The following is a 19,686-nucleotide window of genomic DNA, read 5'->3' on the forward strand; positions in this document are numbered from 1 at the left end:
TCAATTGCTTGAACCATTCAGCACAACCCTACCAAAACAATAGGACTATGGTTTTTGCACTATCATGGTCTAGTTTACTTAGAATAACTGATCATGTATTCAACTTTTGCCACTTTCGATTAACTCTTTAAAGATAAACCATGTTGTGCCTCGTTTCTCTGCAGTTCCAAGTCAAGTGTTTAATTGTCAAGTGTACCGAAAACAGAATGAAATTCTTACTTGCAGCAATATAACAGATCTGTAAACACAGTACTCGTAGATAACATGATAAACACTAGTTAATAAAAAGTGCAAAACAAAACCCAGAATCTCTAGTGCAATCAAGACACTTGGCCAGAATGTGGCCAGAGTGGTCTGGGTCTCGGATGATGCTGGCTGCCTTTTTGAGGTAGTGCCTCCTGTACATCCCTTCAATGGTGGGGAGGTCAGTACCTGTGATGGACTGGGCAGTGTTCACCACTTTTTGTAATCTCCTTTATTCCTGGGTGTTTGCATTGCTGCACCAAATTCCTTCCGAGCTCAAGGAAGAGTTTCAATTAGTTTCAAATGTAGCGGTGTCATCAGACAATCCAAATCTGCACAAAACAATGTTTACTCTGCCAACAGATTGACTTGTAACCAGGTTATGAATGGAAACAATTTTCATGAGATTAACTTTTTTTTGTTAATACTGCTGGGCATTAATTAAATGTTCCTAGGCTTTCTCAAATTTACTTTCCAACTGCCAATAGCAGAGTAAATTTAAGATAACGTGGACAGAGAGATGATTTATACATTCCAACAGAAATATTCCATGATTTCACTGTTGCAGAATATATGGGATTTATGTTTTATTCTAGATATCACATCAGTTTCAAGTGCCAAATGCAGCATTATTAAGCAACTCCATTGTGTTTTCCGGTTATTTCAAATAGCTTTAATTGATTCCCTGATAATAATCTAGAATTAGCTTGTTATTTCAAACAAAAAAATCAACTTAATTCTAGCATATGTTCATGGGAATAATAAAAGGCATTTGTGAGACAGTACTAGGTTAAAGTTAAAGCTTTATGTTACATTGTGGTGGAAAAAGTCTTTCTGTTATACTGTCGTTCTAACCATTTTATTTTATGTCCGATTTATATTAACAAAAAAGAATTTGGAACCTTCCTTCTAATAGGCCAGGAGTAGCGTTTGTTCTTTTCACACCTTATGTTCTTTGTGCCCTTCCATATCTCGTTTCCCTCTTCCCTGACTCAGTATGGTCTCGACCTGAAACCTCACCCATTCCTTCTCTAGAGATGCTGTCTGTCCCGCTGAATTATCTAGCACTGTGTCTAATTTGTATTGTAGTTGCTTTTGTTTTGTTAATCCAGAGAGAAATAAAGCGAGTTTACAGTCACGCAAACAGCAGTCAGTAACAGCACACTTGGCCTCTTATGACCAGGGCTGACCACAATTCCCTCGCGTTCCAGTTCTCCATAATATTCAGTGTCCCCAATCCTTCAAATATTTACCCTTCTCCGCCTTAAATGATCTACCCCATATTTTGTGACATGTCCCCTTGTTCGTGACCATCTCACAAATGAAAACATCTCAACATCTATCTTGCCAAGCCCCCTAAGGACCTTATGTTTTAATGTTACCTCTCATTCTTCTAAGCTCCAAGGAACACAAACACAAGCTGTTGCACCTGGAGTACTGTGTGCAGTTTTGGTCTCCAACTTTGAGGAAAGATATTCTTGCTATTGAGGGCGTGCAGCGTAGGTTTACTAGGTTAATTCCCGGAATGGCGGGACCGTCATATGTTGAAAGACTGGAGCGACTAGGCTTGTATACACTGGAATTTAGAAGGATGAGAGGAGATCTTATCGAAACGTATAAGATTATTAAGGGGTTGGACACGTTAGAGGCAGGAAACATGTTCCCAATGTTGGGGGAGTCCAGAACAAGGGGCCACAGTTTAAGAATAAGGGGTAGGCCATTTAGAACTGAGATGAGGAAAAACTTTTTCAGTCAGAGTTGTGAATCTGTGGAATTCTCTGTCTCAGAAGGCAGTGGAGGCCAATTCTCTGAATGCATTCAAGGAAGAGCTAGATAGAGCTCTTAAGGATAGCGGAGTCAGGGGATATGGGGAGAAGGCAGGAACGGGTACTGATTGAGAATGATCAGCCATGATCACATTGAATGGCAGGGTGCTGGCTCGAAGGGCCGAATGGCCTCCTCCTGCACCTATTGTCTATTGTCCAATAGCACAGCCCTCGTCGGCCTGGTAAATCTCCTTTGGACTGCTTTCAACAGTATAGATCCTTTCTATGATAAGGGGAACAAAATCGTGTGTAGTACTGCAGGTATGACCTCACCAACATTCTGTGCAACTGCAACAAATACCTCTCATCTAACACCCTTTTGCAATAAAGGCCAACTTAACTACTTGTTGGATCTGCCTGCTAACCTTTTGAGATACATGTGCTAGAACCCATGGATTCCTCTGAACTTCACTCATTCTCTCTCTCCATTTGGATGTGCCTTTTAAATGGTTTAACCAGAATGCATGAACTCACACTTCCCCCATGAAGCACTCCTTCTGGTAACAGAGCTTTGGGACAGATGATCCAGAATTTAGAACCAGTTAACTATTTTCGAATCAGGACAATGTGTGCAAGTTGAAAGGAAAACAGTGTGCACTTGCATTTGCTTGAGGTTCCTGTCGGCCTTGGTAGTAGAGGCTGTAGGTTTGAGAGGTACTAAAGAAACAGAGTAGCTAAATATGGAACTGCTGTGCATCTTGCACGAACTAGTTACTATACAGCAATGGGAAATAGAATGCCAATTAAGCAGAAGATTTTGTAGAAACAAGGAACTGTAGATGCTAGTTTAAATCAAAGATAGACACAAATTGCTGGAGTAACTCAGTGGGCCAGGCAGCGTCACTGGAGAGAAATAAAATGGGTGACATTTTGGGTCAAGACCAGGGAACATTGTCTTTGACCTGTTCTTGTGTATGACTGCATCAGTTCAGTTTCTGGTCAATGCTTTTCTTTCCTTCGGCACAACCCCGCAATGTTCATGTTGGGCTAGGACACTGCTTGGAGATGTCTTGCAGTCGATGACTTGGGACTGTGGTAATTGATCCTCTATAATATTTTTATGTATGTCTTGCAGCTCTATTCTTAGCCTCATCAGCTGCAAAGCAAACAAACCCAGCCTTTGCAAACTTCTGGCACTATTTTATAATTCAGTTGTACAAAAAAAAGTTTATATATTTTTCTCCTGTGGCATATCACACCTCCTCTGGTTGGGCAGAATGGGGCAGAAGAATTGACAAGTAGACACGAGAAACTACAGCTGCTGAAATCTTTACAATAAAATATAAAGTGCTGGAGTAACTCAACGGGTCAGGCAGCATCGCTGGAGCACATGGATAGGCGACGTTTCAGCTCTGCACCCAATTTGGGAAGACAACTGTATATAATGAAATCTGAAAGAGGTGAATTATGAACATGGTCTCCCTATTGTAATTCTTAGCAGGAATCAATAAATATGACAACTTATATCTAATGCTAGGCAGTGGTATTCAATAAGAAAATCCATGTAATCCAACAACTGCAAACCTTGGACTTGCAATATCAAAGGAGAAACAAATATCTTAATATCTTCAGCTGTGCTGGATTCCCCCAAATCTTTTACAGCTGATAAGATCTGAAGTGCAGTCATTTTCAGTAATGAAATATGCAAGAGGGGCACTGTGGAGACGAAGCAGATACAAAATGGCAGAAGCAACAATACACATATAATTTGACTCTAGGTTACTTTTTTTAGCTTTAATTCCTTTAAAGAAATCAGTCAAATATTGCATCAAGGCCACCCACTTTAGAAGCCGGGGTATTCACTCAGAGTTTACTTTGGCTTCATTAATATTTAGTAGAAAACTCTTGCTGATCCTGTAAACTTTCAGTAATGCACTATGTTAGTGCGGAATCATTAATATTACCATAAAATGGATATCCCTACCATTTTTAGTGTTATTTAAAAGCTTCAATGTTGTTATATTTTCCAGAAGCCTGCAAAGAGATCGCACAGGATAGATGAACAATATTTTGGCATTAGAATCATAATCATGCAACACGGAAACAAGTCCTTCGACCTAACCGGGCCATACTGAGCAAGATACCCCATCTACATACTCCTACCTGTGTTTGGCCCATATCCCTCTAAACCTTTTCTATCCATGTACCTGTCCAAATGTCTTTTAAATATTGTTATAGTACCTGCCTCAACCGCCTCTGATTACTCACTCTGTGCACTCACCCTATCTGAAGAAGGGTCTCAACCCGAAACGTCACCCATTCCTTCTCTTCCGAGATGCTGCCTCACCCATTAAGTTACTCCAGCATTTTGTGTCTACCTTCGATTTTAACCAGCATCTGCAGTTTTTTTTCCTACACTCACCCTATCTATTCCGCTCATGATTTTATACACCTCGATATGATCACCCCCTGCACCCTCAGCTCCAAGGAATCTAATCCTAACCTGCCCAACCTCTCCCTATAGCTCAGCCCCTTAAGACTTGGAAACTTCCTTATAAATCTTCTTTGTACTCTTTCCAGCTTAACAACATCCTTTTGAAAGCAGGATGACTAAAACTGAACACAATACTCCAAATGTGGCCTCTCCAATGTCTTGTACAATTGTAACATAACATCCCAACTTCTATACACAATATGCTGACTAATGAAGGCCTATGTACCAAAAGCCTTCTTGATCACCCTACTGCCTGTGAACCCTTCAAGGAACTATGTACCTGCACTCCTACAACACTTGGTCTACATTTCCCAGAACCCTACCATTCACTGTGCAGGTCCTGCCCTGGTTTTACCTCCAAAAATACAACACTTTGCACATATCTGCATTAAACTCCATTAACCATTCCTCAGCTCACTTACCCAACTGATCAAGATATTGTTGTGATTTTGATAACCATCTTTGCTTTCTATGAAAGCACCCACTTTAATATAATCTGCAAACTTACTGATCATGCCTTCTATATTCTCATTCAAATCGTTGATGAAAACCACAAACAGCCATGGGCCCAGGACCGATCCCTGAGCCATACCACTAGTCACAGGCCCCCACCTCGAAAAATAACCTTCTGTCATCACCCTCTGCTTCCTTCCATTAAGCCAATTCTCTATCCAGTCGACAAGCTCTCTCTGGATCCTATGCAACTGTACTTTCCAGAATAGCCTACTATGCAGAACCATATCAACCATGAAGCAACATGCTCAAAATAACATGTGAACAGCAAGCACAGAAAAATTATGATTATAGTTTACAGTGCTATTTCAAGACACTTGAAAGAACAAACATCTCAACATTGATTTACATTCTGTGCAGGCAGCATTTATAGCCAAGAAATGCATACATTGAAAAGTGCTGTGCAATGGGCTAAGTTTTTTAAATCACATTAATAAGGACATAATGATTACCAAAACCTGTTTAAATGATTGAAATGTACTACGGTAGATCAAATCCTGAAGCGTATTTCCTACAGCAGCTTACGACAACTTTGTGCAGTTCAAGGCACAGGCAGAATTTCACTACAGCTTAATTTTTCTCCAGTAACTCAAATAGCTACCTTTGTAAAACAAAATAATTTTAATCTGATTAAACCCAAATTTTGGTACAGATTGACAATACAGAAATAAAAATTAACAAGGAGAATATTATTGCAGGCATTTTTTTTAAAACGATATAGCAAGTGCATTTCAAGCAGAGCAGAACAGTTGTTACAATGCAGAAAGGCTCCTTGTCTCATTAATCACATACCACAATGAACAACTTTTAACATGATCTAACTCTTGGGAACCATAACTTAGGGTGGATTATCCTTCAAAATACACAAGTGTTTTTTTTCCCCACTATAACAAGGCAAACTCAGTTACAGAATTTTATTGGTACAGTAGATGGATACAAATTTGACAAGGAAGGTAACTAAAGATGTACAATTTCAATGACTAATACACCATCAGTATTAAAATATTTTAACTAAAACCCTTTTATTTTTCCAATCTTATCTAAATTTCTACAGTTCTGGCATCAATACTGACAAGTAAAATGCCACAAGCATTTTCGGTTGACTTCACATTTTATACAACTGAGGACTTTCTGTCCAACATCTTCAGTGGTGGAAAGCAGAAGCAGCGGAGATGACTACGGAAACAAGTAGATATAATCATACACAAGGGAGTTAGAAAAAGTGACTTTCCAACAAATCTAACCACAGAAGTATGTGTTGCAGGAAATTGCAATATATTTGTTCTTTCCAAGAACCAGTCCCTTCTCAAAATAGGATGCCATGGAAGGTACAATTATTAAGAACTATTGCTTCAGTTGTCAGCGTTCATTGTAACCAACTTTCTTCACCCACACATTTAATACACAGTTGTGTTGGTGATTTAAAGCTGTAATTTAAAAGCTATACAAGCACATTTTCAATCAAAACATTAAAAAAAATATTTACAATATCATTTATTTCAATCTTTCTGTAAAGTCAGTACATTGTAGTCAGTACACTTCACAATGCAGGACAACCCACAATTAATGAATTGATGTGTTTGCCGAAAGCTTGTGACCTTAGGACTGCAAATGCAAGGGAAATAGATACAAGATGCCTTCTTTAACAACCAATTATCAGTTAAACAGTGTCCTTCCTTGAACTTTACAGCAAATTCTTAAACTCCAATGTAAATAGGAAATAATTACTCTTCATCTTCTTTCCCTTTTGTTGGGCTTGCGTCGCACCTGTAGGACACAAAATAGTTTTTTTTAAAGACTAATACTTGTACGACACTTCAGTTCGTTTTCATGGGATCCTAATTACAACGTGCATTCCCTCAATTCAGTTTTAATTAACACCTGATACAGTTTCCAAATAACTCAAATTTAATTGTTTTGAAAAGGATGTATTACAAGATTTACATTCCAGTTTTAGTTCCAGATACAGCATGGAAACAGGCCCTTCAACCCACTGAATCCATGCCAACCATCGATCCCCTGTTCACACTAGTTGTACGTTATCCCACTTTCACATCTACTCCCTACATACAAGGGGCAATTGCACACAGTGCGATTAACCTACAAAACGCACTATCTTTGGGAAGTGGGAGTAAGCCAGAGGACCAGGAAGACACCAACACAGTCATTGGGAGAACGTGCAAACTCCACACAGACAGCCCCCAAGGTCAGGATTGAATCCAAGTCTGTGGTGCTGAGGCAGCAGCTCCACCAGCTGCGCCACCCTTGTACGTGTTATGTTCCTATTCCATGTTAACCAAATAATTTAGGATAAGACAGATAAATGAAAACAAAAAGAAAGTGAAGCACTTTAAAGTGTTTTCTCATTTAATCAAGATCCTACAGCAGCCAGATGAGTGAGCAGACTGAGTGCAGCCTGAGTGCACCCAGTTCAACGAGATCTGGGTGTCCTAGTGCATCAGTCAATGAAAGGAAGCATGCAGGTTCAGCAGGCAGTGAAGAAAGCCAATGGAATGTTGGCCTTCGTAACAAGAGGAGTTGAGTATAGGAGCAAAGAGGTCCTTCTACAGTTGTACCGGGCCCTGGTGAGACCGCACCTGGAGTACTGTGTGCAGTTTTGGTCTCCAAATTTGAGGAAGGATATTCTTGCTATGGAGGGCGTGCAGCGTAGGTTCACTAGATTAATTCCCGGAATGGCGGGACTGTCGTATGTTGAAAGGCTGGAGCGATTGGGCTTGTATACACTGGAATTTAGAAGGATGAGGGGGGATCTTATTGAAACATATAAGATAATTAGGGGATTGGACACATTAGAGGCAGATAACATGTTCCCAATGTTGGGGGAGTCCAGAACAAGGGGCCACAGTTTGAGAATAAGGGGTAGGCCATTTAGAACGGAGATGAGGAAGAACTTTTTCAGTCAGAGGGTGGTGAAGGTGTGGAATTCTCTGCCTCAGAAGGCAGTGGAGGCCAGTTCGTTGGATGCTTTCAAGAGAGAGCTGGATAGAGCTCTTAAGGATAGCGGAGTGAGGGGGTATGGGGAGAAGGCAGGAACGGGGTACTGATTGATAGTGATCAGCCATGATCGCATTGAATGGCGGTGCTGGCTCGAAGGGCTGAATGGCCTACTCCTGCACCTATTGTCTATTGTCTATTGTCTATTAAATGGTGGTGGAAGAAGTCAATGCATCACGCTGGGCCAGGCCAACTCCTACTTCATGGATCCAGTGCCGCTAGGACACTAGCCTTTAATAGTGAGAAAATAAGAATTTGATTATCTCCTTGGGTCAAGATCGGACTTTTCAGAGAAATAGAAGTTGCAAGAAGGCGCCAGAACGTGGCAACTGTATTGTCCCAGAAGAGGATCTGTTGTACCCATGCTAATGCTACACAGGAGGGTTTAAACTAGATTGGCAGGGGGGTGATATCTCGGACAGCACAGAGGCACATGAGAGGCCAGAAGTTGGTATGAAGGGTGGTGTGGGAAAGGTTAGTGGACAGAATAGGCAGGTGAAAGGTGGAGAGCGAGGATGGAGGGTTGGTTTAAACTGCATGTATTTTAATGCAAGTGACCTGACGGGTAAGGCAGATGAACTTGGGGCATGGATAGGTACAAGCGACTGGGACGTTGTAGCCATGGCTGAAACCTGGTTCAGAAGGGGCAGGACTGGCAGCTCAATGTTCCGGGGTACAGGAGCTTCAGGTGAGACAGGGGTGAGGGAAAAAGAGGAAGGGGGGGGGTTGCATTGTTGGTTAAGGAGTATGTCACGGCAATGATCAGAGGTGACATTACAGATGGTTCGTCTAGTGAGGCTACATGGGTGGAGCCGAGGAACAAGAAAGCGATGGTCACCCTGTTGGGGGTGTACTACAGACCCCCGAATAGTCAACGGGAATTAGAAGAACAAATATGCCGGGAGATTGTAGACAGCTGCAGGTCAGATAAGGTTGTTGTAGTAGGGGATTTTAACTTTCTCAATATACACTGGAAAAATCATAGTGTGAAGGGTTTTAATTCCTCAAAAGTGTACAGGAGAATTCTCTTAAGCAGTATGTAGACGCCTCCACATGTGAGAGGGCAATGCTGGATCTAGTATTGGGAAAATAGGAAGGGCAAGTCAATGAAGTGTTTGTGAAGGAGCCTTTTGGGACAGTGACCACAGTTCGATTAAGTTTGATAGTTATGGATAGGGTCCACGTGTTAAAATGCTCAACTGGGGCAAGGCCAACTTTGAGGGTAGGAGAGAAGGTCTCGGTCAAGTTGACTGGAGCAGGTTATTTGAGGGGAAAGGAACATCGGCCAAGTGGGATGTTTTTAAAAGTGTGCTGACAAAAGCTCAGGATATGTAAGTCCCCGTTAGAGTGAAGGGCAAAGCAGGCAAACGTAAGGAAGCTTGGCTGATGTGGGAAATTGAGGCGTTGGTCACAAACAAGGAGGATGCATGGGACAGGTGTAGGCAGCTGGGATCAAGTGCATCCCTGGAAAAGTTTCAGGAACTAAGGAGTAAACTGAAAAAGGAAATCAGAAGGGCAAAAAGGGGCCTGGAGATAGCTCTAGCGGGTAGCATTAAGGACAATCCCAAAAGATTTTATAAATACATAAAGGGGAAAAGGGTAACTAGAGAGAGAGTGGAACCTCTCAGGAATCAAAGCGGTCACCTCTGTGTGGAGCCACAGGAGATGGGCAAGGTCCTCAATGAGTATTTCTCCTCTGTATTTACCGAGGAGAAAGACCGTAAAATCGCAGAACTTGGGCAGTCAATGGAAGTATCTTGAGAGCAGTCAGTGTTACCATCGAAGAAGTACTGAAGGTACTGTCATGTATGAAGGTACACAAATCTCCAGGGCATGTACAGATAAATCCAAGAACATTGCGGGAAACTAGAGAGGAAATTGCGGGAGCCCTGTCTGAAATTTACGAGTCGTCCTTAAATGTAGGAGAGGTGCCGGAAGAATGGAGGGTGGCAAATGTTGTGCCTCTTTTCAAGAAGGGCTGCAGGGAAAATGCTGGGAACTATAGGCCGGTGAGATTAACATCTGTAGTTCGAAAGTAACTAGAGAGTATTGTGAGGGACAGGTTATATAGGCATTTGGATGGGCAAGGGCTGATTAGGGATAGTCAGCATGGTTTTGTAAGTGGGAGGTCGTGTCTCACAAATCTGATTGATTTTTTTGAAGACGTGACCAAAAAGGTCGATGACAGAGCTGTAGATGTTATGTACATGGATTTCAATAAGGCATTCGACAAGGTTCCGCATGGTAGGCTGCTCCGGAAGGTTAGATTGCATAGGATCCGAGGAGAGATAGCTGAATGGATAGCAAATTGGCTCCATGGAAGGAAGCAGAGGGTGATGGTGGAAGGTTGCTTCTCGAAATGGAGGCCTGCGACTAGTGGTGTGCCTCAGGATTTGGTACTGGGCATGTTACTGTTTGTCATCTATATCAATGATTTGGATGAGAACATACAGGGCAAGATTAGCAAGTTTGATGATACAAAAGTGAGTGGTTTTGTAGATGGTGAAGATGGTTATGAAAGATTGCAGCAGGATCTGGATTGATTGGCCAGGTGGGCGGAGGAATGGTTGATGGAATTTAATATAGAAAAGTGTGAGGTGATACATTTTGGGATGTCGAACAAAGGTAGGCCCTACACAGTAAATGGTAGGCCTCTGGGTAGTGTTGTAGAGCAGAGGGATCTAGGAATACAGGTGCATGGTTCCTTGAAGGTCGAGTCGCAGGTAGATAAGGTGGTCAAAAAGGCTTTTGGCACTTTGGCCTTCATCAGTCAGAGTATTGAATATGGAAGTTGGGAGGCCATGTTGCAGTTGTATAAGACGTTGGTGAGACCACATTTAGAATATTATGTTCAGTTCTGGGCACCATGTTATGGGAAAGATGTTGTCACGCTTGAAAGGGTTCAGAAAAGATTTGTGAGGATGAAACATAGAAAAATAGGTGCAGGAGTAGGCCATTCAGCCCTTTGAGCCAGCACTCATTTAATATGATCATGGCTGATCAATTAAAATCAGTAACTCTGTTCCTGCTTTTCCTCCATATCCCTTAATTCCTTTAGCCCAAAGAGCTAAATCTAACTCTCTCTTGAAAACATCCAGTGAATTGGCCACCACTGCCTCCTGTGGCAGAGAATTCCACAGATTCACAACTGTCTGGGTGAAGAAGTTTTTCCTCATCTCAGTCCCAAATGGCCAACCCCTTATTCTTAAACTGACCCCTGGTTCTGGACTCCCCCAACATCAGGAACATTTTTCCTGCATCAAGCCTGTCCAATCCTTTAAGAATTTTACATGTTTCTTTTAGATCCCCTCTCATCCTTCTAAATTCTAATGAATACATGCCCAGTCGACCCATTCTTTCATCATATGTCAGTCCCGCCATCCCGGGAATTAACCTGGTGAAAACTATGCTGCACTCCCTCAATAGCAAGAATGTCCTTCCTCAAATTAGGAGACCAAACTGCACACAATACTCCAGGTGTGGTCTCACCAGGGCCCTGTACATTGCAATAGGACCTCCTTGCTCCTAAACTCAAATCCTCTCGCAATGAAGGCCAACATGCCATTAGCTTTCTTCACAGCCTGCTGTACCTGCATGCTTACTTTCAATGACTGATGTACAAGCACACCCAGGTCTCGTTACACCTGCCCTTTTCCTAATCTGACACCATTCAGATAATAATCTGCCTTCCTGTTCTTGCACCAAAGTGGATAACCTCACATTTATCCACGTTATACTGCATCTGCCATGCATCTGCCCACTCACCCAACCTATCCAAGTCACCCTGCAGCCTCATAGCATCCTCATCGCAGCTCACGCTGCCACCCAACTTTGTGTCATCCGTAAACCTGAAGATGTCACATTTAATTCCCTCGTCTAAATCGTTAATATATATTGTAAATAACTGGGGTCCCGGCACCGAGCCTTGCAGCACCCCACTATTCACTGCCTGCCATTCTGAAAAGGACCCGTTAATTCCTACTATTTGCTTCCTGTCTGCCAACCAGTTTTCTATCCATGTCAATATCCTACCCCCAATACCATGTGCTCTAATTTTGCACACTAATCTTTTGTATGGGACCTTGTCAAAGGATTTTTGAAAGTCCAGATACACAACCACTGGCTCTCCTTTATCCGTTCTACTTGTTACATCCTCAAAATGTTCCTGAAGATTAGTCAATCACAATTTTCCCTTCATAAATCCATGCTAACTTTGACCGATCCTGTCACTGCTTTCCAAACGCGCTGCTATAACATCTTTCATAATCGACTCAAGCATCTTCCCCACTACTGATGTACGGCTAACTGGTCTATAATTCCCTGTTTCCTCGCTCCCTCCTTTCTTAAAAAGTGGGGTTACATTGGATCAGTTCTTGTGGACTGGAGGGTAGCCAGAGTCGAGAGAACATTGGAAAATGATCACCATGGCATTCACGATTTCTGGAGCCACCTCATTGAGTCCTCTAGGATGCAGACCATCAGGCCCTGGGGATTTATCTGCTTCAGTCCCAACAGTTTTTTCCTGACTAATGTGGATTCCCTTCAGTTCCTCCCTCCCAGTAGATCCTCAGTCCCATTATTTCTGGGAGGTTGTTTGTGTCTTCCTTAGTGAAGACAGAACCAAAGTACTCGTTTAACTGTTCTGCCATTTCTTTGTTTCCCATTATAAATTCACCTGTCTCTGATTATAAGGGACCTACATTTTTCCTTCACTAATCTTTTCCTTTTTACACATCTGAAACTTTTAGAGTCAGTTTTTATATTTCTCACAAGCTTTCTTTAATGCTCTTTATCCCCCCTCTTAATTATCCCCTTTGTCATCCTCTGTCGTGTTCTAAATTTCTCCCAGTCCTCCGGTTCGCTGCTTCCTCTGGCCAATATATATGCCTTTTCCTTGGATTAAATACTATCCTTGATTTCCCTCGTTAGCCACGGTTGAGCCGCCTTCCCCGCTTTATTTTTTCGCCAGACAGGGATGAACAATTTTTGGAGTTCATCCATGTGGTCTTTAAATCTTTGCCATTGCATCTCTACCGTCAACCCTTTAAGTATAATTTGCCAGTCTATCCTAGCCAATTCCCGTCTCATACCTTCAAAGTCTATTTTCTTTAAGTTCAGGACCCTAGTCTCTGAATTACAGTGCCCTCCATAATGTTTGGGACAAAGACCCACCATTTGTTTTATTTGCCACTGTACTCCACAATTTGAGATTTGTAATAGAAAACAAATCACATTTGGTTAAAGTACACACTGTCAGATTTTATTAAAGGATATTTTTATACATTTTGGTTTCACCATGTAGAGATTACAGCTGTGTTGATACATAGTCCCCCCATTTCAGGGCGCCATAATGTTTGGGACACATGACAGGTGTTTGTAATTGCTCAGGTGGAGAGAAAACTGTTTTTTACCACACGGTAACGACTGTGTTAGAGGAAACAGTTGATAAGAACGATAAGTTATGAATTATTCTTTTGATTTGTGCTACTTTAATAAAGACCAATTAATCAAGAAACAGCGTTTGGAAGATTAGTTTTTGCTATCTTAGAGTGCGGTGTGTGCTTAAGCTATATCTCCACCACATCCCCTAGCAGTAATGGCTATCGAAGTTGGACTTTGAGAAGGTATAGAAACTGCCATTATATGGCTACTCACATTTATATGACATAGCTGTGCCCCAAACATTAAGGTGCCCTGAAATGGGGGGACTATGTATAAACACTGCTGTAATTTCTACACGGTGAAACCAAAATGTGTAAAAATACCCTTTATTAAAATCTGACAATGTCCACTTTAACCACATATGATTTTTTATATTACGAATCTCAAATTGTGGAGTACAGAGGCAAATAAATAAATGATGGGTCTTTGTCCCAAACATTGTGGAGGGCACTGTAACCGTGTCACTTTCTATCCTAATGCAGAATTCCACCATATTATGGTCACTGTTGCCCATGGGGCTTTGCACAACAAGATCGCTAACTAATCCTTCCTCATTACACTATACCCAGCCTAGAATAGCCTGTCCTCTAGTCGGTTCTTCTACATATTGGTTTAAAAAAAATCCAAAATACATTCCAGGAAATCCTCTTCAGCGCTGCTACCAATTTGGTTGGAGCTCAATCTATATGTAGATTAAAGTCACCCATGAGAACTGCTGTACCTTTTCTACACACATCCTTAATTTCCGGCTTAATGCTATCCCCAACCTCCCTACTGCGGCTTAGTGGTCTGTATACAACTCTAACAAGCGTTTTCTGTCCGTGGTTATTTCGCAGTTCTACCCATACCAATTCTACAGCATCCAAGCTAATGTCTCTCCTTGCTATTGCATTAATCTCCTCTTTAACCAGCAATGCCACTGTTTCCAGGACTAGAGGGTGTGAACTATCGGGAGAGGTTGAGTAGGATGTACAAAATCATGAGGGGAATAGATCAGGTAGATGCACAGTCTCTTGCCCAGGGTAGGGGAATTGAGAACCAGAGGACATAGGTTCAAGATGAAGGGGAAAAGATGTAATAGGAATCCGAGGGGGAACTTTTCCACACAAAGGGTGGCAGGTGTGGAATAAGCTGCCAGAGGAGGAAATTGAGGCTGGGATTATCCTATCATTTAAGAAACAGTTAAGACAGGTACATGGGTAGGACAGGTTTGGAGGGATATGGACCAAGCGCAAGCAAGCGGGAATAGTGTAGCCGGGACATTATTGCCAGGTGTGGTTAAGTTGGGCCGAAGAGCCAGTTTCCAATAACCTCTCTACCTGATTTGACTGAATAGCATGCAGAATAAGCAGTTCACTGTATCTCCGTACACATGACAATAAATAAACCATTGAATTTTATAGCTACTCCGAGATTTTCCAAAGAGAGGTTATAATAACGTGCCATATGTGAGAGAATATAATAAAGCTACGTGCGGCAGCAGGCCTGGTTTGTAGCTGTGTAAGACAAGAATGTTCGATTAATGTTTTGTAACATTGTCAGCACCCAAAACGTGGCGACTAGGTGTCTTCTGCTGTATGAATTTACCGGATTGTATACAAAAATAAAGAATTTCACTGTACCTGGGTATATGTGACAATAAAGTATCACTGAATCGTTGAATAAAGTTATTCTAACACTTCGAAGTTGTAAAAATGGTTATATATTAACACAAATGTACATTTCATACCCTCAGTGTACTTAATTCATTATCCTCTTCTGCATTCACTCCATCCATTGAGCCTTCCTGGGAAATATCCATGTTCTCCAATGAACTATCATGACGCAAATTCATATCTGAAGAATCATTTTCTCTACTGGCAGCTTGCCTTGATCTTCCTCCCCGACTGTAATGACATGAGAAACACGTCTTCAAAGTTGTGATAATTATTACAAAAGCAACAAAACTGCCATAGAGAATAATTAATACACTGATCTAAATGTGATTTGCTACTGGATTTCAAATTAATATTTTGCATTAGTTTAGATTAATTCCGACATATTCAATGCTAGTTTGTTTGAGTGAAAGGATAGTGTGTGAAAGTATCCACCACTTAGCTCATCGTTCACTTTAAATTAACTCTAATGTTTTCAAGGTAGAACACAAAGTTCTCGAGTAACTCAGCACTTCAGGCAGCATCTCTGCAGGACACGAGTAAGTGACGTTTTCGGTCGGGACTTGAAACATTGCCTTTCCATGCCCACCAGAGCTATTACCTGACTCGCTGAGTTACTCCAGCACTTTGCATTCTATGCAAGATTCCAGCATCTGCCGTTCCTTGTGTCTCCTTTAGTACTAACAACATGGTGCTGAAAAATACAACTTTTAAGACAGGGAAATATGTAACATTCAGTTCCTCGGACCACTATCATGCTTTATGCATTGTCTGGAAACCAAATATGCACTCATTGTCCAAACTTTAGTGTCCCAGTCCAACACCAAGAAAAACAGACACATCTATAATTCACCTCATTGAATGTGTTAATTAATGAGCCTTCTTCTTAGGCTCTTCTCGGGTAGGGATTAACTAATTTCCACTCTGACGTGGAGATGTAGGAACTTTTTTTGCACGGTTTCTTTTAACGGTTTGACAGAACAAAGTTCATGGACTAATTAAAACATTCAAAATGACTGATGACCAGGTTCTGCAGCATGGACTTAGCACAAATGATGCAAACACACACACACCTTGTACACACACACTAATGGGGGACCTCATTGAAATTTACTGAATAGTGAAAGGCCTAGATGGAGTGAATGTGGAGAGGATGTTTCCACTAGCGGGAGAGTCTAAGACTAAAGGGCACAGCCTCAGAATGAAAGGAAGTACCTTTAGAAAGGAGATGGGGAGGAATTTCTTTAATCAGAGGGTGGTGAATCTGTGGAATTCATTGTCACAGAAGGCTGTGAAGGATATTGTACATACGGAGATTAGGAGGTGGAGGGAAAGATAGATCGGCCGTGATAGAATGGCGGAGTAATTTGATGGGCCAAATGGCCTAATTCTGCTCCTATAACTTATGAATACACACGTCATGGACACACACACAACTTGATAACCTTGGATCTTTTCTCAAGGAGATGTCTTTGCATTCTTTCAGTATGAGTGCCCTCTAGGATAGTCATGACCCAAAACCTCAATTACACTTTTGTTTACACTTTTAACTGGCTCAGCTCTAGTGGATTACCCTAATTATGTGCTAATTATCAGTGGAAGTCATGCAGCAAAAGAAACTGTATTACAAGTAATTTCTATGTTAAATCACCCTGACTTGAATTATGTTATCATAAAATATGTATGAAAATGTGTAACTTTTCTTCCTCTCAACACAGTGAATAGCTAAGTATCTATAATTATAATTTCTATGCAGACTTGATAATGATGACTCCAATGGCACTACGTTAATGACTTAGATGAATGGAAAGCAGTTTTGCAAGAATAGTGGATTGTATTAATGCCTTCTTTAGGACCAGGTAATTGCAGCTTGCTTGGACGTACGCATTTATTGATCACTAATAGAAAAACAAACAAGGATATATGGCCAAATCTAATTTTTATGGGTTGTTTCAAAAAAAGAGCATTTAATTTCATCAATACACAGTCTTGCCGTTGTTTAGGGTGTAACTGCAGATGCTGGTTTACACCGAAGAGACACAAAAAACTGGAGTAACTCAGCAGGTCAGGCAGCATTTCTGGAGAAAAGGAATATGTGTTGTTTTGGGTCGAGACCCTTCTTCAGACAAGTTCTGTATTTTGGAAATATGTCTGACATAGAAGAGTTCAATTTAGTGAGGATCCGATTTCATTTTTTTTTCATAGAAAACAGTCCGAAGAAGAGTTGTGACTTGAAACTTTCCTCCAGCATTTTGTGTCTATTCCTGCCATTGTTTAAATAACTAAATATTGCTTAGCCCATTCAAAGCTACCCACTCATATTAATTAGAATGATGCAGCTCTATGTTTATTTGCTTCCAACTTATACAAGATTTATATCTTAATATTGATTGTTGTGAAACAGAGATGGACTGTAACTGACAGTTATTTAGCATCTGGGGACAAAACAGTGAACTGCGAGATGCAACTTTTAACTTTACATACGATGTATTAGGGAAATGATAGTGTAATAATGACCAAAATTTAAATAGGAATCCACAGTATCAGGTTAGGTCAGAGAATATGATGGTTGAGGAATTTTACACAAGTTAATTTGTGTATTACAGGTACTTTAATTAGCAAAATTACTGCTTGTTAGCAATTTAAAGTTATACAAATTGATATTCAAGAGTCTGGAGAATTAACCGCATGTTAATTCTAGGAAATAAAGAGTTCCGGATTTATGATCTGACCAGATTTACTGTGCCTTCTCCAACCTTTAGATCCACTTAGTTCCCATTATTGGACATTCTTGGGTATTCTTCAAGTGCAGATTGATAGGGTCTTGATAGAGTGTCAAAGGTTACAGAGAGAAAGCAGGAGAATGGGGTTGAGGGGGGAAAAATAGACTAACCATGATCGAAAGGTGGAGCAGACTCGATGGGCCGAATGACTTAGTTCTGTACTTATGCCTTATGATCATTGTTACAGAAAAAGGGCAATTCTTCCAGCTTTTGGAAAATGTTCTCATCTCCCAAACATCCCAACACTGCTTGTTATCACACAAATAATCTGGAAATTAGACAAGTTCTGTACTTTGGAAATGTGTCTGACATAGAAGTGATCAAATTTCAATTTAATGAGGATCAGATTTTTTTTTTAATCATCAAAACTGTCATCTGTAGAGGTATAAAAGTGTGTTCAAAATGTTAATACAATATTCAAACAAACAGTTTCAATCTTCAAATTTAAGACCAGTCACCACTTACAGATTTTTCTTTGGTTGTGATTGAGATGTAGGTGGTGTTTTCGGTGGCCTTCCACGTTTCTTCCGCGGTGTTGATTCCGGAGATAATGAATCATTCACGTCCGACTCTGGAGTTTCTATTCTACAGTATAAAAGATTGCAACACAGTATTCTTAGCTCAATTTATTGAAGTGCTCAAGCTTAAAACCACAAACATACCCAGATAATTAGGCCAGAGAAATATGTTCTAACAACTCGAAGGTCACCTACAGAAACCCAAGGACACTTACAGATGTCTGCTGACCTCTCTACACATATGCATCGTAAAAGGCAGAAGTTGCAACAAATTTTTAAAAATGGGCCCAAACCTCACAATTTAAAAAAAAGACACTACTTTTAGCAATTGAATTTTTACATTAAAAATCGCTCCAGAAAAAAAAAAGAAATCAGTCATACAGCACGGAAACAGCCCCTTCGGCCCAACTCGTCCATGCTGACCAAGATGCCCCATCTATACTACTCCCACCTGCCCACACCCAGTCCATATCCCACCAATCCCATACCATCCATGTACCTGTCCAAATGCCTTTAGAATGTTGTTTATAGTTCCTGCCTTGACTACCTCCTCTGGCAGCTCATTGGGGTTAGCCGCCGAGTGAAAATGTTGCCCCTCAGGTTCCTATTAAATCTTTCCCCTCTCACCTTAAACCTATGTTCCCTGGTTCTTGATTCTACTTGAATTGCGGCACTTTTTGAAATAATAGAATAATTTATAGAAAGAATACAACACCACCTGCTGGTGTGACCAAATTGATATGTTAATTTCACCATTTAACTGAAAAACATCCATTACAATGCAATCAGATGGTATGTCAGGTAATGAATGACACGAACATGTTGAAAAATTATTGAATAAACCCTGATGAAACGTCCTTATAAAATCTATGCTATATTTCCATTTGCCATGTGAAGAGCATGTTACTCTTAATAAAGTATTAAATTAATCCCAAGAGCATTAAAATGTTTATCTTTCTTTTTGGATGAATGGACATGTCATATCATATCATATCATATATATACAGCCGGAAACAGGCCTTTTCGGCCCACCAAGTCCGTGCCGCCCAGCGATCCCCATACACTAACACTATCCTACACCCACTAGGGACAATTTTTACATTTACCCAGCCAATTAACCTACATACCTGTATGTCATTACAGATCTCTACGGCTTCGTTTTTAATCATCTAGACAGCACTTTGCACTGCGTATTTTACATCCATTTCCATTACAATGAAAGTTATTTGAAACAATTTTGCCCATAATATTTCTGAT

At 40.8% G+C, this 19,686-nt stretch overlaps 1 protein-coding gene across 6 annotated transcripts in view; it reads right to left on the reverse strand.

Annotated features, from left to right (window-relative positions):
• Nucleotides 1–5,916: 5,916 nt before the first annotated feature.
• Nucleotides 5,917–19,686, reverse strand: part of pds5b (PDS5 cohesin associated factor B) — a 136,099-nt gene continuing 122,329 nt past the window's right edge. For all 6 annotated transcript variants that reach the window (XM_078402350.1, XM_078402354.1, XM_078402349.1 and 3 more), the window contains 3 exons: nucleotides 18,377–18,496; nucleotides 15,203–15,359; nucleotides 5,917–6,783 (listed from right to left, as the gene is read on the reverse strand). In XM_078402350.1, the coding sequence (XP_078258476.1) occupies nucleotides 6,748–6,783; nucleotides 15,203–15,359; nucleotides 18,377–18,496 (313 nt within the window). In that variant the 3' untranslated portion in view covers nucleotides 5,917–6,747. The remainder of the gene's footprint in view (nucleotides 6,784–15,202; nucleotides 15,360–18,376; nucleotides 18,497–19,686) is intronic.

The sequence above is a fragment of the Rhinoraja longicauda genome, chromosome 7, assembly GCF_053455715.1.
Source record: "Rhinoraja longicauda isolate Sanriku21f chromosome 7, sRhiLon1.1, whole genome shotgun sequence".
Classification (NCBI taxonomy): Eukaryota; Metazoa; Chordata; class Chondrichthyes; order Rajiformes; family Arhynchobatidae; genus Rhinoraja; species Rhinoraja longicauda.